The sequence below is a fragment of the Coffea eugenioides genome, chromosome 11 (assembly GCF_003713205.1).
Source record: "Coffea eugenioides isolate CCC68of chromosome 11, Ceug_1.0, whole genome shotgun sequence".
NCBI classification, from domain to species: Eukaryota; Viridiplantae; Streptophyta; class Magnoliopsida; order Gentianales; family Rubiaceae; genus Coffea; species Coffea eugenioides.
The window spans coordinates 35,256,412-35,278,252 of NC_040045.1; the positions used below are offsets into that span (position 1 = coordinate 35,256,412).

General features: G+C 35.1%; 2 protein-coding genes and 1 long non-coding RNA gene across 5 annotated transcripts; 1 reads left to right on the forward strand and 2 right to left on the reverse strand.

The window, feature by feature from the left end:
- Positions 1-3,385: 3,385 nt before the first annotated feature.
- On the reverse strand, positions 3,386-5,356 carry LOC113753932. Of its 3 annotated transcripts, none has more exons than XR_003465107.1 (4): positions 5,017-5,356; positions 3,959-4,211; positions 3,711-3,873; positions 3,386-3,554 (listed from the first exon to the last, which is right to left on the reverse strand). It is a non-coding gene; the product is annotated as an uncharacterized LOC113753932 (long non-coding RNA). The 3 variants fall into 3 exon arrangements; XR_003465106.1 differs by having other exon boundaries at positions 3,386-3,609; XR_003465108.1 differs by having other exon boundaries at positions 3,386-3,609; positions 3,959-4,230.
- Positions 5,357-10,641: 5,285 nt separating this feature from the next.
- Positions 10,642-13,856, forward strand: LOC113754444 (probable L-gulonolactone oxidase 6). The gene is made up of 4 exons (XM_027298854.1): positions 10,642-11,151; positions 11,708-11,963; positions 12,070-12,171; positions 13,144-13,856. The coding sequence occupies exons 1-4, from the start codon at positions 10,657-10,659 to the stop codon at positions 13,854-13,856; spliced, it is 1,566 nt and encodes a 521-aa protein (XP_027154655.1). The 5' UTR covers positions 10,642-10,656.
- Positions 13,857-18,320: 4,464 nt separating this feature from the next.
- On the reverse strand, positions 18,321-20,003 carry LOC113752406. Its single transcript, XM_027296518.1, has 4 exons — positions 19,360-20,003; positions 19,134-19,272; positions 18,788-19,076; positions 18,321-18,670 (listed from the first exon to the last, which is right to left on the reverse strand). The coding sequence occupies exons 1-4, from the start codon at positions 20,001-20,003 to the stop codon at positions 18,321-18,323; spliced, it is 1,422 nt and encodes a 473-aa protein (XP_027152319.1).
- Positions 20,004-21,841: the final 1,838 nt, after the last annotated feature.

Consider the following 21,841-nt stretch of genomic DNA (forward strand, 5'->3'; position numbering starts at 1 on the left):
TTAAGAACAAGATTTATCATAATTACTATTACACATTTTTTTACATAATAGTTTTTTTTCTAATGGCAACCCTCATACAGGAGAGGAATGCCGACCCTTTATTTATTCATGCCAATAAAATTAAAAATTACAAGAATTTGAGGGTGGTCGAACCTGATCTCAAATAATAAAATGAAGATTAAATAAGGAGTACTACTCCCTTACAATTTGTTTACATAAATAAGGACACGACCTAAGTTCAAGATTAACGGAGTCACGAACTATCATTGGAAGATCCGCCACTGAAGTAAACATAGCATCCGATCCCAAATTCAGTCTTGAAAGAGTGTCTACCGTTGCATTAGCTTCACAAAAAAGTCATGAACCAAATCTGCGTTTAAAGAAGAGAGGAAGAGCCTAATTCTCCTCAATATATTGCACAAAGGCCACTTAGTCAAAGAACCAGCTTTAACTATAAAGTGACCAACACTTGCAAGTCCACCTCAACTTGCCTCTCGTGCAACGGATGATCCACGTAAGAGTTCTAGGCCAGCCAACGAAGACAGGGCCTTGGCAATTATAACATCAACTTCACCAAACTCCTCATGGAATGCAGAAGACAACTCTCTCATCAGATGATCTCAAAACCCCTGTTGCCAGACCATTCCTAACACTTGCATTCATATTAAGCTTCATAGAATTAGCTAATGGAAAATCCCACCAAACAGGAAAAACTTTAATCTTCTGTGGAGTTGCAGTCATGAACCGCGCCCAAGATTCCTCCCTATCTCCCAAAAAGTGCTGCAACCTAAGCTTCCCGGCCCATAATAGTTTACTTCTAGATAATGAGTAATTATTTACATATATTAATTTTAGTTGATAAACATTTATATATAACTTTTTACATTAAACATATAAATATATGAGTCAACCTTATATCGGCTAAGTTTGGAGCGGTTCATTCTCAACCTGTTATAATATCAAGCCTATTTTTTTAGTCCACACCCATGACCCAACCCTATGCATGCATAATGCTAATCTAACACCTTATTTATAGAGGTGGGAAGGGGAGGATGGGTTAGGATTGGGTCAATTCGGACCCTCGTAACAATCCTACGTATCTTATTACTTTTACGTAATGGTCTTTCCAAAATTAATTAAGTACGAAATCTTGGACGACCCGTCTAAGTATTTTATTGTATGTTGGTGTCTTTTTCATGAATCAACTCAAAGGTTAATTTAAAAATTGTCTAGATCCCGAAGAATTTTCTCGATATATTATTTCTTATTAATAGGAACATCAGCTTTAAGTAAAATCAACTTAAGAATGGAACGTAGCCCACGGATAAGGTCTTTGGCTCTGTGATTTTCACTGACTCCCTTTCCCCATCCCCCTAACCTTCTTTAAAACTTGACGTTTGCGCTTAAAAGAAACAAAAGACTTGACTTTTGCTCTCGATTGCTAACACAATTCTAAGTCAAGTATGAATTGCTAGGCTGCTTGCATTGACCGTTAATGCCCTACCAACCTTCTATGATAAAGAATCGCTCTTGGGGGTGAAAAATCATGCATCGGGACAAAACGGTGTCCCGGTTTTTACGAGTTCTGGGTATTGTCGGATACTGCATGGCAGCTGAGAATCAATGGTCAGTTTCGTTACGCCAGATTCAACTAATATATAAATCATATTTCTAGATAAAACTTGGATTAATGTTACAACCATGAAGAATGCTGACTTTTAACTAATCTTAATGATTCATGATCAGCTCGATCATAGTTTTGGTACCAGATTCAATTGATAAATTTGGTACCATTGAGCCTTTGACTCGCAAGATTAAATTGCCCTTTTTTTTTTAATGATTAGAGATATGTACTACTTCTCAATTGGCAGACGCCTAGTTTCATGTACTACTACTTTTCAAAACTGAAACAATTAATTAAAGGGAGCTTCTTTGATTGGTATATATATATGCCTTACGTAGCATATCAAGTGGCAGAAAATAGTTGCCACCACATGACTAAATTGCAGGGAAATATAGAAAGACCTCTGCTGCATGCGATTACGTGTTCCGCTTATTCATGCAAAGCTCTAGACCAGCTTGTTGTAACATTTTCGTATAGAATCATCAGGATCCCATTCTAATGGGAAAGAAAAAGTTATTTGTGCATTACTTGTTCAACTACCTTTCCAACTTCTGACCCTACACAGCCATTAATGTCATCGCTCATATTTGCGGTGTTCGAAGTGAATTTACAAGTGAAAAATGAGAAAATTTACATCATCTACTCTACTTTGAAAAATGGCTAAGATGAAATGTTGTCATGATCACGTATTAGATTTGCTTAAAAACTTGTTTGCTTGGCTCTGCACCTCATAGGGTGGCATAAAATGTTCAAATAATTTAGCCTAAGGGTACGTTTGGTTCTACAGAATTGGAATTGAATTAGAATTAAAATTCTATAGAATTTGAATTCTATGAATTGGAAATCCAAATCCTTGCAATTCTTTCGTTTGGAAAATGCATAGAATTGATACGGAATTTATTTGAAATTCCAAATTCTTTGTTTGGATGAGAGAAGAATTCATTAGGAATTAGAATTGTTTTCATGAAACATTTGCTAACATAAAATTTTTGTTTTTTTCTTTTTTTATATAATAATTTCTTTTTTCTTACATTTAGCTAATTTTTACTAAAAATTTAAAGGAAAAAACCAATTTGTACCTTTAATAATTTACTTTTTCTTGCATTTAGCTAATTGTTACTCAAGCTTTAATGAAAAATGCAAATTACTTCCTTTTTTGGCAAAATATCAGCCAAAACCCCGAAACTAGCTAAGACATTCAGGCAAAATTATAACCAACAATGACAATATAAATAGAAAATATTGCAACAATGATAATATAAATCGACACCTGCATATCAAGAACAGAATACTTGTGCTAAATTGCTTGCTTAAACAACCATCATAGTTATAGAGGTTATATACACTGTAGTGGAAAAGTAGCCCTCATTTCTGGCTACTTTAACATTGAAATGGTTTGTTAGCAATCGAAACTTTTGGCCTCTGGAAGCAACATCAGTCCTAGCCATTAGTAGTCTCTTGGCATCTGAAAAAAGCAAACATTGATACAGCCAAATATTGATATAATCCATGACTACTATAATGAAAAAAGCAAATTACTTCCTTTTTTGCAAAATACCAGCCAAAACCTTGATAAGCCCCAAGAGCAACAACCAGCTGAGACATTCAGGCAAAACCACAACCAACAATGACAACATAAATAGAAAATATTGCAACACAAATTCACGATTCTTTAGAAGAATGCATTCTCACTAAAAGTTTAATAAATGTATTCTCGCTAAAAGAAATAGAAAAATGTATTCTTGCTAAAAGCCTAAAACAAGCCAAAGAGAAAGGTAGCCCTTTTGAATTGTAATAGTCCTTTCTAGCTTCAAAGGTAAGACAAGAATTCAACCAATTGTGGATTTCAAAAACACAAAACAAACGAACCAAGCCATCAACTTCAACATTGAAACACCAAGGCACCACCACTTTCCTCCTCCTTGCAGACCTACGCAGGCCATCAGTTCACAATGTTTCCATGCCAGGTAAGGGTGACTGTAAAACTGCATAAGCTCAATGCTAAATTAAGACCATTTTCCTTTGACAAATAATACTTGAATAAGGACACAACGACCATTTTGCTTTAGCTGTAAAGCAAATGTACCATTTTCACAAGAAATGAAGCACCTGCCTCTAGCTTTTCCTCTTGCTTCTTAATATCATTCTCATCTAATATTCAGCGCCTTCCAAGAAATTTGACGGGGTCACTAATTTGCTACAACAAGTATACAATAATCTCACCTCCTTTAAAGAACAAGACACTGCACCTGGTGTGAAAAGTTAACAAAATAAGGAAGTAGAATTAATAGGCTTAATCATGGGAAATTGCAGTTATATCCAAGGCTTACTTACAGATGTTACTCTACAAGCAGTTAGTTTAAGTTCTTGTTCAAGTAGACCAGGCTCTGCTTCATTTAATTGGAGAAAACCTCTCTCCACTACCCTGTAATAAATTCAATCGTGGGATTATTTGTAAAAGTCATTACCGTTTATAACATACCTCGTCGCTAATTTTATCATACACCAAGTGCTACACAGCTACTGTTACAGGACTTTTATCAGATTTTGCATGGACATCCGACTGCAATAATGCTTTCTGCACTTTCTGCACAGAGTTCCAAGTGCTACACAGGTCACAGACAAAACTTAGTGGAGAAGTGTAAAAATACATAAAACTTTGACTGATGAAGATGCATATAACTGAAAATTTGATAATGCAAAACTCGGGGGTTTCTGCTCATGTAAGTTTCTGATGTTGCCGTATTGAAATCAGAAGAGGAAATCAAACACGTAGCCTACTTTCATATGTCATACAATATAACGAGTTACTTTTAAACAGTGAACAGAATTATTTTCCTGGTGCAAGTCAGTCTAAGAAATTAGAAAGGAGAAGTAGAGTTCTCCAACATACCAGAAATTAATTTGCAGAAAATGCAATACAGAATATATTAAATGAGCTATCTGTGCTATTTCATCCCTAAAAAATGATAGGATAATTAAGAAGTACTACTAGTTAATATTGCGAATCAAGCTAAAAGCAAGAGATAGAAAATTAAGAGATGAATATAATGGTGGTAGCAGTAGTATTATTAGTTTACTTCTAATCAAAGTTGATTTTTCCAAAAGCGTCAGGATCAATAAAAAATGTCCAAGTTCCTAATAAGTACTCTCAAATCCTCAGGCATTATCCTGAATGGGTTCCAAGTCAAACTTTGACTAATTAACTAAAACTCAAACAAACAAGAAAATGGAAACCAAAGACCAACTTGTTCTTTTGTTCTCATAACATCGTAAATTATAAGCTTAAAATAATAATAATAATAACCGCATAGAATCAATCACTACCACAAATTATCAAGAAAAATACCTTAAAAAAACAATGTTAATAGAAAAAAAAATTATTAAGTTACCTTTATAAACTCTAATTCTATCTGAAAAATCTGGAATAGTAGGGAGTAAATTGCACAGGCATGCCGTATTGGTTAAAGTATCGGTCAATCCTGGAGTAAACCGTACAAGTGCGGTATTTATTGTTTGCAACTGGGGTTTCTTGACTTGATGAAGATCTGGAACTACAAAGCAAGCGAATGAAGTTTGGAGGGGCCGAAGACGACTTCTTCTAATGTAGCTTCACTGGAAGGGAAGGAGGAGACTGACAGAAACTAATTAAAACCCCACAATTTCAACCTGAGTTATGCAATGGGCAGCGAGTGGAGCATGGAGGGGTGGAGGTGGCAGCAAAAGTGATGGGTGAAGGCAGAGTTATGCAATGGGCAGCGAGTGGAGCATGGAGGGGTGGAGGTGGCAGCAAAAGTGATGGGTGAAGGCAGCACAAGTGGAGGAGGCGGCGGCAGGAATGCTCCAACAGAGCATTAGATATGGCAATTGATAATGGAAAGAGAAGAGCGAGGTTTGAGTTTTTTCCATCAATTTTATAGTTGACCCATTTTTGAGATTTTACCCGTACAAGACCCGCGTGTTGACCCGATTGAGGAGTTCGGTCGTGGAATTGGAATTGGAATTCTTTGGTCCAGCCAAAGAATTGAAACCATGGAATTCGATGGATTTGGAATTGCAATTCGATTCTAATTCTACTGGAAAGATAGTACCCAAACACAAGAATTGAAATTGGGGCTCCAATTCCAATTCTATACTCCAATTCCGTGGGAAACCAAACGTACCCTAAGGATTGTTGGTCTAGAGTTTGAGGGATGAACACTTGTGATGAATAATGAGAATTTGCTTTCGAGTTATGATTCAGATTCACTTTCTGTTAGCCTAATTTCACCCATTTATAGAGTGCAAATGACAATGGATGAATTTTCTATAAAATAAGATGATGAAGTTATCTTGATAACACTTTGCGCTAATGTTTCCAAACTCTAAAGAAAAAGCAAATTTTTTTTTTTTGTGCTAATGTTTCGAACTTTAAAGAATTTCTAAATATCAAGAGAACAATTTTTTTTGCAGCAAATCATCCTTCAATTGATCTTTTATAAAGTAGGGATGTGAATAGTTAGTTACTATCATTCTAAAACATGTCTTGTCACTACTAAAAGTAGTTATTATCACTCTCAATTCGGAATGAATGAATAATCTTCAACAATTCTTTCTAAGTTGAATTTTTTTTTTATCTAACTCCACTATCTAAATATCATATATTACTTATCCTGAAGGAAGCAGTCTAGCTTTCGTTGAGAAATAGGAGAAAAAAAAATCTTTCCAGTTATGGATAAATCCAATGTATTGGCTTGTAAAAGCTATAACTTCAATCAACCAAGAATTGGAACATAGCCCATGGTTAAATTTTGGACAACACATCTAGGTAGTTTATTGTCTATAAATGTTTAATTCCGATATTGTTTCAATGGTTGGCTTAAGAAATTAATGGATGTGTAAGATACTCGTAGATTCTTTCAATTTGTATCAGCTATAAATGTAATTTAGGTCAACTTAGAAGTGAAAAGTAACCCATGGACACAGTTTTTGGATCTATTCTTTGGAGCTTGGGAAGAGTTGGATGCTCAAGGACTCCTCCTCAAAGTAAAAAAAAAAAGAGTCAAAGATACATTAACTTATAACTAGACATTTCTTCCCATTACCAAAACAATTGTATTTCAAGTGTCAATTTCTAGGCTGCTGAAGTTCGACATTAATGCTTTATCAATCTTCTACGACAAAGAAGTGCTCTTGGAAGAACACATGCACAGATACAACACAATGCCTCATTTTTCACAAGCTATACGTAATGAAAAATAGGAAACTGCATTGCAAGTGAGAATTCATGCTCAGTTTCGTTACGCCTGATTCAAATGATATATAATACATAATTATAAAAAGAAGAACATGGATTAAGGTTACAACCATGAAGAATGATTACTTTTAATTAATCATGATGATTGATCATGAGTTCATAGGGTTAGTGACAAATTCAAGTCATACTATAAGACAATATCTGGATGAAGGGAGGCCACAATTGAGCCTTTGACTCTTCAAGATTAAAGTCAAGAGACGAGAAAATGCCCATTTTTGCAAGTATTAGAGATATGTGCTTTCAAAAGTTATACACGTCAAGTTTCTTCTACTACTTTTCAAAACTGGAATAGTTTCTTCTTCTACTTCTCAAAACTGGATAAGTATATCCAACTTATAGCCTATAAGGGATTAGATCTGCTTACATGGGAGTGGAAGATAACCAGTAATGATTAGATTGGGGATAAAAATAAGATAAAGAAAAGTCAAGGTATTCAAAAAGAATGGCAAAATATGAGCTTTTAGCCAAACTGACCTTATGCTTTGTTAAAACAAAATTCCGAAGGTGATGCAATTTGAAATAATGTAATTTTGATGTTTTTGGTGCCTTGTGAATGGCTAATCTGTCATGATTGGAACCGAGTCTGCTCTTCTACAATTGCTTTGTTGCTTTCATGCTCTTTTATTTTTTTCCCCCCTTCTTTTCTTGCACTAAACTCAGACATGTAGTATAAGGAGTTTCCAATCAATCCATAAAAATTGAGCAATCATTTCAAAGCGATTTTTAACAGTTGAAAGCATAAATTGCTTACAACAGTTTCAATGGCAAGCAAGAGCCTTCTTTTAGCGTGTGATAAAAATGTCTTATATGTTTAATAAAAATGACTTTTTACATCATTTATGATGAAATGACAAAATTTTGGACAAGAAGCATAGTAACCAATATAATGAGAAATATATGCAACCAAGAATAAAATCAAAGTTTACATTAAAACTTAAAAGAGCAGAAGTAAACGAAAGTTTCAAATGTGATCTTGGCCAATCAGAAATTTGTTATGGCCATCATGACTGATCATCAGGGAAGTCAGCAACAGAAATCAAATGGAGGGGACCACGAGGCAAGAATTGGTTATAACAGACTGAAGTCGGTTGGAGAAGAAGAGAGTTAGTTAGTCCGTTAGTTAGTTAGCTGATTGTTTCCTGAGCTTGAAGCTAGTAATTGTATAAATAAACATCTACAATGAATGTGAGGATCATCGAGGAATTCATTTGTAATCTTCTTACTACTCAATAAAATCTCAGATTCTCGCTCTTTCTTTCTCTCTTCAGCCCTTACTCTCATCTCTCTTTTCTTCTATTCCTTCTTCTGATCAATTCAATCCATTTCAAATTTCACAAGGCACTTGCAGGAGTCATAGAAGGGATGTAAACTGGTATCAGGCAGGGGTGAGCAAACGGTGCATATTCGGTTATTAGACTTACAGAAATTTAAACCGCTTTAAAATTCGAATTGGATATACCTGAATTCATTTCAATTTCAAATTTGAATTCGAAAACGGTAATGAATTCGGGTTAATCGAATTCAATGAATTTACAAATTTATAATTTACAATGATTAATAATAAGTAATATTAGTTACAAACTTACAAATTACAATGATTAGTGATAAATGATATTAGTTACAAACTTATAATTTATTTCAAATCAAAATACAACTTATTTACTTACTTATGTTATTGCGTAGTTGTATATACAATGTCACTTATTTACTTATAAATTACAAAGTATGTAATACATTATACTTACATTTATTCTTATTTCTTATATAGCTTTTTTGGAAAAATATGCAAATCACTTAATTTGCTTTTAATAGTGAAAGTCAATACAAAAATACATGATTTGCAATTCATATGCATTCACTTAGATTGCTTAGTTGTTTTGTCTATGCTTAAAACCTTAAGATTAGTGGATATAGAATATGAATTTTTATGTTAAATATGTAATATAATTTTAGAACATACTAATACTTGCAAGTTACAAGTTACGCATTCATATATCAATAATTCAAACATGAATGATATACCAAATTACCAATATCTAAATTCTAGTTACTAATTATGTTTATTGTTTAATATTTAGTATTATACCTCTACTTATTAACTATTATCTAATTCTAGTCATGTATAAAATAATAAGTATTATAGTTATGTTATGAATTGTTGTATATTTGTATTATTATAGTCATATAACAATTAACAAATACTAAAATAGTATATTATACATCATTATATATTATGATTATCAAAAGTATATGATAATACCATATACTAACTATTATTAACAGCATTTACCTATATAATATAATAATATATCAGTAGTACATGCTAATGCTAAATAGCATTTATCTATATATTATATAATTTTATAAACTAATTTGCTATTCGAATGCGGTAATACGGTACCCTATTTCATTTTACCGAATTTGAATTTGAAATCAATTATTACCAAATTCATAATCTCATTACCTATCTCATACCATATTAGAATTCGGTGAATTAAGTAAATACCGCTTTTGTACCAAATTACCAAATATCCGATTTCAAATTACCAAATTGAATTTAAATTCAAGTATGAATTTGGTACGTACCAAATTTGCTCACCCCTAGTATCAGGTGAGCATGGAAATATTTAGAAGCAAATTTATTTGGAAGGGGAAAAAAAACCTGGAGCAAGAAGTATGTATAGGCCAAATAATCAAAGCGAAATGCATTAATGAAAGAATTATAGGAAGCTCCTTTGATCGGTTCTGCCTTGCGTAGCACATCAAATTCGGTATAAAAGTGTTGCCACCAAATAACCAAATTGCATGGAAATGGAAATGGTTCCCACATTATGTTCCATTTATTCAGCACAACTCCAATCCGGCTTCAGATAATAATTTTATACAGAATCATTAGGATTTCCATCTAATTAGAAATTAGAAAATTATTTGTGCCCCATATTTCGAACTTCAAATTCGGTCAATTGACGCAATTCTAGTCGTACATCACTTGTTCAACTTATTTTCTTACCCTACTTAGCCAATGATACAATTGCTCACGGTAAAATATATAGATATATACTGGCGTTGGAAATTAATCTACCTATGAACTTCAAAACCAAGAAAATTGGATATGGCCAAAAATAAAAAGAAAAAAGAAGACAAAAAATATGCTATTCAAATAAGCTGCTTTGATATGTATCTGACTTGGCTAGTATGCATATTGAAGTCGTAGAAAATTGTTGTAGTCATAGCACGCGTGATTACGTGTTCCATTTTTTTGATGCAAAACTTGGATAAGCTTCATGATTACGTAGAATCATGAGAATTTATTAACATTAAACCATAAAAATTTCAAAGGCCCACGTTTTTCAACGATTCAAAACTGATTAAAATAATCCTAGTTGTACATTACTTGTTCAACTAACTAGCTTTCCAGCCACTCACCCTACTTAGCCATTAATGCAATTCCTCAGAGTTATAAATAGGTATTGGAAATTAATCTTCCTATGAACTTGCATCCCTTCCTTGCAATCAAGAAATTTTACTTCATTCTTTCTATTTTGAAACAATGGCTAATATACAACGTAGTAAGATTCAATTTGTGGTGACATATTGGATTTGCTTGACAATTTGTTTGGTTGGCTGTACACCCCCAGAAGATCACATAAAATGTTCATCAGGAAACACAAATTGCACGATCACAAACACCTATGCGACGTTTCCTGATCGAAGTATATGTCGTGCAGCTGAAGCAATGTACCCTAAATCTGAGCAAGAGCTGATTTCAATTGTGGCAAATGCAACTTCATTACAGAGAAAAATGAAGGTTGCAACCACAACATCGCATAGTATTCCTAAGCTCATGTGTCCAGGCGGTGAAAATGGGATAATCATTAGCACCAAGTACCTGAATAGAACAGTAAATGTTGACAAATCAGCCATGACTATCACAGTTGAGCCTGGGGTGACCCTAAGGCAGCTGATCAATGCCAGTGCTGCTGCGGGGCTTGCTCTACCTTATGCTCCATATTGGTGGGGTTTAACTGTTGGTGGAATGTTGGGCACGGGTGCTCATGGAAGCACATTGTGGGGCTTGGGGAGTGCTGTTCATGATTATGTGATTCAGCTCAGGATTGTTACACCTGCTGGCCCCGATGAGGGTTATGCAAAAGTTCGAACGCTGAGAAATGGTGATCCTGAGCTTAATGCTGCCAGAGTCTCGCTTGGAGTTCTTGGAGTTATTTCACAGGTATAAATTATGATTTGATGCAACGTATCCATTTTTTTCTTGCAGCTTATAAAGCAAATGCACATCTTTATTAGTCTTGCCTCAAATCTCAACCTTTGGTTTCGCCACTGCTAGGGAAGAAAAAGATGTATCCTCTGTATGCTCTCCTGTCTCGTCACCAAACAAGTTGGAAATTGTAGATTTTCCTTCATCTGATTAAACATTTTCATTAACAATCCATGCAAATCTAGATTGTTTCCAGAGGAACAGAAAAGTTATCAAGTCTGTAGTGACCGTGTAGTCTCTAATTCAAAACTCAAGGCCTTCTCTTTCCTACTTTGCCCTGCAAGACTTAAATTTTTTTCTTGTACTAAAACACAGAAAAAGGGTGGAGAGAGAGAGAGAGAGATTGCCATTTTATGGACTACGTACTCGAAAAAGTTCTTGCAGAAAAGTGAAACTTTATGCTTTATTAATTCTTTTCTTACGTATATTTTTTTAACGGAAAGAAATGTAACCAAAAAAAAAAAAACCAAGGATTTTTTTCCCGTGTAGTAAATATATAATACATTTGCAGGTGACTCTACAACTGCAACCATTGTTCAAGAGATCAATCACATATGTTCAGAAAAATGATTCAGACTTCGGAGATCAAGCCTCCACCTTCGGCAGACAGCATGAGTTTGCAGATTTCACGTGGTACCCAAGCCAACACAAGGTAGTTTATCGGATTGATGATCGAGTCCCCTCCAACACCACCGGAAATGGTCTTTATGATTTTATGGGATTTCGATCTACACCTTCACTCTTTCTAGCACTAATAAGAACAGCAGGTAAGTTAAGTCAACATAAGTTTGCTGAATGATACTAGTAGTTTTAAGGGGCAGCATGTATTGATTGAAGTTCTATTTCTGGCTTTCTTTGTTTAATTTTGAATAGAGGAGACTCAAGAATCCATACGTGATGCTGTTGGGAAGTGCATAAATGGAGGCATAACCACATCTATATTGACAAACGCTGCATATGGATTGACAAACGACGGTATATATTTGTCCAAAATCTACTTTTTAAATTTTGCAATCAATTGTTCTTTGTTTTCTTTTTTTTTTTCAATGATCAAGACAAAAGTTTTTCATCGTAAAAACAATCAAATTAGTAATAACTCCACGGCCTTTTTCTTTCTTTCTTTTTTTCATTCGTGTGGTATTTTGTGTAAGTATCAAAACAGGACTATCCCCAGAACGTTGCATATTAATTTATTGGATTCATAATTGCTTTGCATTGGGGTAGACCAGTTTCTTGTATCAATGTTTAAGCTTTAAAGCTTAATAAATACCAATTTAACCGAAATCATCATCCAAACATTTGAAGCACAATGGAAGTATTATCACAGTTGTTTGTTTGGATGGAGTATTATTTGGAATAATTACTGTAGCACTTTTTATGATGTGATGTATATGAGATAAAAAGGTAATTGAAAATATAAAAAGGTAGGTTGAGAAATATGTTTATAATGCAAGTGAAATATTATTTGAGATTTTTTGCTATCCAAATTATGGGTCTAGTTTTTTCATTCAAATGTTCTTATAAAGAAGATAGAGTGTACAACACGAATGAATGTGAAAACTTAGTCAATACTAAGCTGTAAAAAGTTAGGCCAAAACTGACACGAGACGTTTGATTAATGTCTACACTTTCAAATAAATGTAAGATGCAAGACATGAGACATTTGATTAATGTCTAGTTTCTCCGTTCAAATGTTCTCATAAAGAAAATAGAGTGTACAACACGAATGAATGCGAAGACTTAGTCAATTATGAACTCTAAAAAGTTAGGTCAAAACTGACATGAGACGTTTGATTAATGTCTACACTTTCAAGGAAATGCAAGATGCAACAGCAAGGCATGATCTTTTAGTCTTCAATCTAGATTCCAAAAGTGTAAAATATGTTTGGAAATAGAATATTTGTTTCCCGTAACTTACAAAGGTATCTTCTAATTAATGCGTTGTAGGTTCAATGTTTAAGGGCTATCCTGTCGTAGGGTACAACAATCGCCTCCAATCATCTGGTTCCTGCCTTGATAGCCCACAGGATGGATTAATAACTGCCTGCCCTTGGGATCCTAGAGTTAAGGGTCTATATTATTTCCAAAATGGATTTAGCATTGGCTTATCAAAAGTCAAAGATTTCATACAAGATGTGCAAAAGCTGGTTGCTTTGCAGCCTCGAGCATTGTGTGGTGTAGATCTTTATGATGGTTTCCTCATAAGATATGTTACAGCTTCAAGTGCTTATTTGGGAAAGCAAGAAGATGCTCTGGACTTTGATATAACATACTATAGAAGCAAGGATCCAATGGCCCCAAGACTGTATGAAGACATCCTTGAAGAAATAGAGCAATTGGCAGTGATTAAATATGGAGGGCTACCACATTGGGGCAAAAACAGGAATTTGGCGTTTGTTGGGGCAATTAACAAGTACCAAAATGCTACCGAATTTTTGAAGATCAAACAATTGTATGATCCTTTAGGGCTGTTTTCTAATGACTGGACAGACCAAATTCTTGGAATAAAAGATGGGATTACTATTATGAAGGACGGTTGTGCTTTAGAAGGATTATGCATATGCTCACAAGATAGCCAATGTGCCCCACAGAAAGGTTACTTTTGTCGACCAGGAAAAGTTTACACCGATGCAAGGGTTTGTACTCGTTTATCATCATAAAAATGTATCTCATTTCTTGTAGACAATAAGATTCTTGCATTCTTAATGGAATATGCATTTATGTAATAATAAATGACTAAATTTTACTTTGAACTCTTACACTATACAGTACTTTCGCTTTAGTTCTCAAACTCCATTATTGGACACCCTTTATTTTTTAAGCAAAATTCTAACATTTCCAATGATCAAGACATGAAGTTTTACACTGGAGGAAACTCCTCTTATTTACATCAATTAAGACTAGTACCATACACTCTTCAAATGAAGTAAAGAAAAGCAATGCGGAAACAAGTAAGCTAACTAAGATGGCTTTGGTCAAGAACTAAATCCCAGTTCTCCTGAATCCTCGGTATCTTATACCATGAAACAAATATCAATCGAATAGCATCCTAGTCACAACCTGCACACTAGATAGTCTAACCTGCTGAAACACCATTTGATTCTGGTGGGTGTCAAACCAGCAAAAATAAAATTCCTACTCTTAAGTCACGAATTAAATTCACTATGGTACTGGAGCAGGGACTTAGGCTGTGCAATGGGTTACTAGCTTCACCCTGGTGCCAGAGTTTGCTTGATCCGATACACCAAAATATCTTAATTACGTGAAAGATAAAATTCGAATATAGCAGTGAGTAGGGTCGAATCCACAGGGACTTGAGAATTTATTTTGAATGAATGTAACATTAAATAAAAATGAGGGGATTGATATGGAACTGTCTAATTTAATTGCTCAAATAAAAAATAAGACAATCGCAGAAAAAATAAATAACAATAAATATAAAGTAAATTAACGGAAGGAAAATCTCTAGTCAAAGGTATAATCTCCACTAATGGTTCGAATCATTGATCACAGATGCAGAGATAAAATCTTTCATTTACAAATAAACTGGTTATGGTTGTCAACAAGCTCTGACAACCTGCCTAACTTTCCTGATTCGATAACCACAACAAGCTCTGTGGTTATTGCCCTAGCCAATTAAGCAGTCCTAAACACGCTCTTAGGATTTAACTTATTGACAGCATTAATCATTAGACTGGCCACCAATTATAACCAACAAACACACACGCTCGGTTTATTTAGGCTATATCATATATTTCCGCAACAACAACTCAAAAGTTTCTACTACAATTGAATCATGTCACTTGCCACATGCACTAAAATTACCCAACAATTACGGATTGAGCACTCTTAGATGGCTGTTAATTACTCACACAATTAAACAGTGATCAAGTATTTAATTGCAAGAAATAATCATATGCATAAGTGAACAGGAAATATATAAATACTTGCAAATTAAGAACGTAGGCAAATCAATTCGATCTCATAGTTTTGTCGAACCAAAGCTTCGATTTAACCTCTGACTAGATGAAGAAATTAGCCACTCCTCATAGTTGAATTGCAGCCAAAAGTACTACTCGAGTTCTTAATTGAAAAAGGAAAATAAATTGGGAAAAGGAAGGAAAAACGGGACGGAACCGAATGGCCTCCGCTGATTTTCAGAGTCTCCCCTCTTTTGTTGAACCCAAGGTCTTATTTGACCTAGCGTTCCCCTAGGGCTTCTTTAGCGTTTCTTTCTTTTTTCTCCAAAAATGGGCCTCGTGTGCAATTGAAGCTCAATGGGATGCGGGCTTTCTACTGCATCAGTTGTATTGTTCTTTGTTGTAAACTAACCAAAAGCAAAAGCCCAAAACGCTTGCTAACTTAATGCAGTAACAATCATCAACCGAACAGGCCATTGTAGATGAATACTCTTGGATGGTTTCCACACCCCATCATCCCTGATGTAGCGGTTTTCAATTATCAACTAAGAAACTTGTATCAAGATTTTCTTAATGGAATTTCCTCAATTAGGCTTCAATTTCTCCTTTTCTGCCTCAATTGACTTGAAGTTCCTAGAAATCACACAAAAATTCAAATATAAGTAGAATCTAGCAAATTATCACAACATTTGGTCAAAATAAAGGGGGAAATATTAACAAATAAACTGCCTAATTTGCGCATTAACAAATTCCCCCACACCAAGACAATGCTTGCCCTCAAGCATTCACTACCCAAAAATCACAGTCAAGATCACAAATACTTGAATAGCTCCATAAACTTGCACAAGTGTCACATCTTCTCAACAATTTCACCAAAATGAGGATGTTAAAAACTTGACAAACCTCACATGGATAGCAGTGTATACACTCAACCACTCAAAATATGGAAAGGATGTTTATATCACTCAAATCAACAACATGGAATGATTTTACCATATGCTTGCTAATATATCAAATCTCCACCACTTTAATGAACTTGATACAAAAATCAAAGGGTCTTTTAATAAGGATGTAATGGGGCTTGCGGTTAATGTTAGACAAAAATGACGCCTTTAGCTAATTTAATGTCAAAAAGAAATACCAATAGCTCCATTGCATGAAATGAAACGCCCCTTTTTTTTTTCGAATCCCCTAACTCCAATGCACATCCACAATCAAAGCCAACTCTACATAAGAAACCCTTCACACAGGCATTCAACCCAACTTTCTCAACACTACTACAAGACACTTCCAAAATTTTTTTATGTTTTTTTTAGTTTTTTATATAACAGAAAACATAACTAAACTTGAAAATAAGAACACAAAACTGCCAAATCCTTGTAGCAAACTGATAAATTTTCACGCAATAAAAACTCAGCATCCTTTTTGACTCAAGGTTCAATAATTAAGTTCAAATAAAAAGGCTTAGGTGCAAATTTGGGTACAGACAAAGGAGAAAAACAGTCAAGACTCAGATTGGTTTAACTAGGTGAAATATGATGCAATGTTAGGCTTTTTAGATAGTCAAAAGGGTTAAGCCTAATTGCCCTTATCATTTTAATGCATCAAATTCAAGCATGGTCTCAACATGTATAACAAAGCAAGTTCTAGAATGTCAAACCATGTATAATATCACTCAACAAAAGAAGATAGAGCAAAATATATTAAATTACTCATAAAGCCCAAAAGCTCACAAAGTGGTTAAAATTATGTCAAATCTAGCACATCCATCATTCAAATCAATTGCAAGAAAATAGAATACTCATGCCAATAACATTACACTATTCATATTTGCATCTTGATTGCTTTCGTAAAACACAATAGAAGCTCCAAAACTAGATTTAAAAAAAAAATTTTATGACAACTTTTTCACTTGAAATATTCCCTCCCCCACACCTAAATCAGACATTGTCCTCAATGGATGAAATTTAAGTGCAAAAAGAAGAAAAGAGGACTTCCCTGATTATTGAACTGAACATTCGGGAGGGAATAAGTTGCTTAAAAATCACTGCAGGCGAAGCACATAGTGAGGTTCAACTTGGGATCGCAATATTGGAGGTTTTGTTGTAAGGCGTGGGCACGCTGTATAAGAAATAGTTTTCTGTCCATCCAATCGTAAAATAAACAATGCCTTCTGGACATAGAGCGTGGGCACGTCTTGTAACAAATAGTTGACAGTCTAATCCGACCTAAAATGAACAATGCCCTCTGAACATAGAGCGTGGGCACGTCTTATAACAGAATGTCTTCTGACCAAGGAATTTTCATCCAATCAAAGCGAAAACTTCATGAGCACGTCCATGGCCTGCAACAAAAAGCCTTTTGTCAAAAAGAAATGAAATAAACTTAACTTCCACATAAAATCATGAAATAAAAAAAATGCAAAAATGACTAAAAATTGAAACTCTTGGGTTGCCTCCCAAGTAGCGCCTTTCTTTAACGTCTTTGGCTAGACAATACCAATGTTCAGTCAGGGTGTAACTCAAACTTTTTTGCAACTCTTGACATTTCTTGCGAATCCAAATTGCGATTGATTACATCCTTCAAAGCATCTCTACCATTTAATTCAAACTTCTGCTGCATGAAAGGGTCAATTTCATCTATAACAAAAACAGAATGTGCCTCACTAGAATATTTCATGGCATCACAAATATTGAATTTTATTATTTCACCATCAAATTCCATTGTCAAGGTCCCTGAATAAACATCAATTTTTGTTTTAGATGTCATTAAAAATGGCCTGCCTAACAAAATTAGAGGTGAAACAGAGAAATCATCATCCATTTCTAACACATAGAAATCTGCAGGAAAAACCAATTTATCAACTTGAACTAGAATATCCTCTAACACCCCATCAGGATATGCATTAGACCTATCGGCAAGTTGCATAATGACACTCGTTTCTTTTAAGGGTCCAAGATTCAGAAAATTATAAATGGAACGAGGCATGATATTTACTGCAGCTCCTAAATCTATCAACGCTTTTTCGACCTTAACATTCCCTATTTTGCAAGGAACAGTAAACATACCTGGATCCTTATGCTTAGGAGGCAATTTCTGTTGTAGGACCGCTGAAACACTTTCTCCCATATAAATCTTTTCACAGCCTTTTAACTTTTTCTTAGTGGTGCACAATTCTCTAAGAAATTTTGCATATTGAGGAATTTACTTAATGGCGTCGAGAAGAGGAATATTTACCTCAACTTTGCGAAAAATGTCAAAAACTTCTTGCTCTTGCTCCCTTTTCTTAGATTTTGCAAATCGACTGGGAAAAGGAGGCGGAGGTGTAACCACTTGTGTTGATTTTTCTCCAAAATCTGGTTGCTCCAAGGCTCTAGGTTGAGACACATTCCCCTCTTTTTCGAGCTCTTCCTCGATTGCTTGTTCAGAAATTCTCTTGCTCGGCTCAGGCAACTCTTTGCCACTTCTTAATGTGATGGCACTGGCATTTTGCTTGGGGTTGACAATTGTCTGCGAAGGTAGCTTTCCAGATAATTGGGACTCCAATCTATTGACTGTGGAAGCTAACTGGCTCATTTGATTCTCCAAATTATGAATGCTAGTTTTCGTCTCCTGTTGAAATTGTTGAGTGTTAGTAGCCAAAGATTTCACAATATCCTCAAGTGACATACCTGATTTAGGAGCAGATTGTTGCTGTGAAAGTTGAGGTCTAGGTTGATATTGTGGCTGTTGTGGAAATCCTGGTGGCCTTGCTGCATAACTAAAATTAGGATGATCCCTCCATCCTGGATTATAGGTGTTTGCATAGGGATCATACCGCCTCTGAGGTGGTCCTGGAAATCCAACTGCATTAGCCTGCTCAGTCGAATCATCTTGGAGTGTGGGGCACATATCTGTTGGATGACTCGAACCATAGCAGATTCCACATGTTTTCAATTGCTGCATTTGTCCTATAGCTAACTTTTCAACCAAAGAAGTTAGACAATCTAATCTTTGCTCTATTGAAGAATTACTTACCTCATTGACTCTACGAGTTGTGTTATCCTGCCTGTCTCTAAATTGTTGAGCATTTGCAGCCATACTCGATATCAAACTTCTTACCTCTGTGGGTGTTTTATTCACTAAGGAGCCCCCACTGACAGCATCAATAATTCTTCTGTCAGTTTGGGACAGACCCTCATAAAAATACTGGATGAGGAGTTGGTCAGGAATTTGATGATGAGGACAACTAGCACATAGTTGCTTGAATCTTTCCCAATATTCATGTAGAGTCTCTCTTTCCCAATATTCATGTAGAGTCTCTCCATTGAATTGTCGAATTCCGCAGATGTCTTTCCTAATGCTTGCAGCTCGGGATGCAGGAAAGAATTTTTCTAGAAAATGCTTCTTCATGTCTGTCCATATGGATATTGACCCAGAGGGCAGATAATAGAGCCAATCCTTAGCTTTATCGGCTAAGAAAAATGGAAAGGCTCTTAATTTAATTTGCTTCTCTGTGACTCCCTGGGGTTTCATTGTCGAGCAAACCACATGGAATTCTTTGAGATGCTTGTGGGGATCTTCACCTGGTAAGCCATGAAAAGAAGGAAGTAAATGGATTAGTCCAGATTTTAACTCAAATGCAACCTCTAATGTAGGATAAGTAATGCATAGAGGCTGTTGATTTAAATCTGGTGCAGCCAATTCTCTCAATGTCCGTTCATTAGCCATGGTGCTATCTATCTCTTCCGTCTCACTAAATGAATCCACAAAATCTACTACTGAATTATGTCCAGTAGATGAGGAGGATGCCTCTGCTCGTTCTCTTGTTGCTTTTCTCAATGCACGAGCAGTCTTCTCTATCTCAGGATTATATTGCAGTTCACCTGTACGAGAAGATCTAGGCATAAACCAGTAACAATAAAAATAAAAATAAAAAATAAACAAAGAAAATAAAATTCAAAGAAAATAAATTTATTTTGACACCAAGTCCCCGGCAACGGCGCCAAAATTTGGTGGGTGTCAAACCAGCAAAAATAAAATTCCTACTCTTAAGTCACGAATTAAATTCACTATGGTACTGGAGCATGAACTTAGGCTGTGCAATGGGTTACTAGCTTCACCCTGGTGCCAGAGTTTGCTTGATCCGATATACCAAAGTATCTTAATTACGTGAAAGATAAAATTCGAATATAGCAGTGAGTAGGGTCGAATCCACAGGGACTTGGGAATTTATTTTGAATGAATGTAACATTAAATAAAAATAAAGGGATTGATATGGAACTGTCTAATTTAATTGCTCAAATAAAAAATAAGACAATCGCAGAAAAAATAAATAACAATAAATATAAAGTAAATTAACGAAAGGAAAATCTCTAGTCAAAGTTATAATCTCCACTAATGGTTCGCATCATTGATCACAGATGCAGAGATAAAATCTTTCATTTACAAATAAACTGGTTATGGTTGTCAACAAGCTCTGACAACCTGCCTAACTTTCCTGATTCGATAACCACAACAAGCTCTGTGGTTATTGCGCTAGCCAATTAAGCAGTCCTAAACACGCTCTTAGGATTTAACTTATTGACAGCATTAATCATTAGACTGGCCACCAATTATAACTAACAAACACACACGCTCGGTTTATTTAGGCTATATCATATATTTCCGCAACAACAACTCAAAAGTTTCTACTACAATTGAATCATGTCACTTGCCACATGCACTAAAATTACCCAACAATTACGGATTGAGCACTCTTTAGCGTTTCTTTCTTTTTTTTCCAAAAATGGGCCTCGTGTGCAATTGAAGCTCAATGGGATGCGGGCTTTCTACTGCATCAGTTGTAGTGTTCTTTGCTGTAAACTAACCAAAAGCAAAAGCCCAAAACGCTTGCTAACTTAATGCAGTAACAATCATCAACCGAACAGGCCATTGTAGATGAATACTCTTGGATGGTTTCCACACCCCATCATCCCTGATGTAGCGGTTTTCAATTATCAACTAAGAAACTTGTATCAAGATTTTCTTAATGGAATTTCCTCAATTAGGCTTCAATTTCTCCTTTTCTGCCTCAATTGACTTGAAGTTCCTAGAAATCACACAAAAATTCAAATATAAGTAGAATCTAGCAAATTATCACAACATTTGGTCAAAATAAAGGGGGAAATATTAACAAATAAACTGCCTAATTTGCGCATTAACAAATTCCCCCACACCAAGACAATGCTTGCCCTCAAGCATTCACTACCCAAAAATCACAGTCAAGATCACAAATACTTGAATAGCTCCATAAACTTGCACAAGTGTCACATCTTCTCAACAATTTCACCAAAATGAGGATGTTAAAAACTTGACAAACCTCACATGGATAGCAGTGTATACACTCAACCACTCAAAATATGGAAAGGATGTTTATATCACTCAAATCAACAACATGGAATGATTTTACCATATGCTTGCTAATATATCAAATCTCCACCACTTTAATGAACTTGATACAAAAATCAAAGGGTCTTTTAATAAGGATGTAATGGACTTGGTCGCTTAAATGTTAGGACAAAATGGAGCCATTAGAAGCTATAATGTCAAAAGAAATACCAATAGCCTCATTGCATAAATGGAATCGCCCTTTATTTTTTTCAATCACCTAACCCAAGGCCATCACAATCCAAAGCCAACTCTACAAAGAACCTTCACACAGCCATCAACCCATACTTCTCAAACACTACTACAAGGACCACTTC

Coding starts and splice junctions, on each gene's coding strand:
- LOC113754444 (XM_027298854.1), top strand. CDS start 10,657: ATGTACCCTAAATCTGAGCAAGAGCTGATTTCAATTGTGGCAAATGCA. Junction 11,152..11,707: donor TTCTTGGAGTTATTTCACAG/GTATAAATTATG, acceptor ATACATTTGCAG/GTGACTCTACAACTGCAACC. Junction 12,172..13,143: donor ATATGGATTGACAAACGACG/GTATATATTTGT, acceptor AATGCGTTGTAG/GTTCAATGTTTAAGGGCTAT.
- LOC113752406 (XM_027296518.1), bottom strand. CDS start 20,003: ATGCCTAGATCTTCTCGTACAGGTGAACTGCAATATAATCCTGAGATA. Junction 19,077..19,133: donor CAACTCGTAGAGTCAATGAG/GTAAGTAATTCT, acceptor TTGGTTGAAAAG/TTAGCTATAGGACAAATGCA. Junction 18,671..18,787: donor ACAATCTGCTCCTAAATCAG/GTATGTCACTTG, acceptor TAGCTTCCACAG/TCAATAGATTGGAGTCCCAA.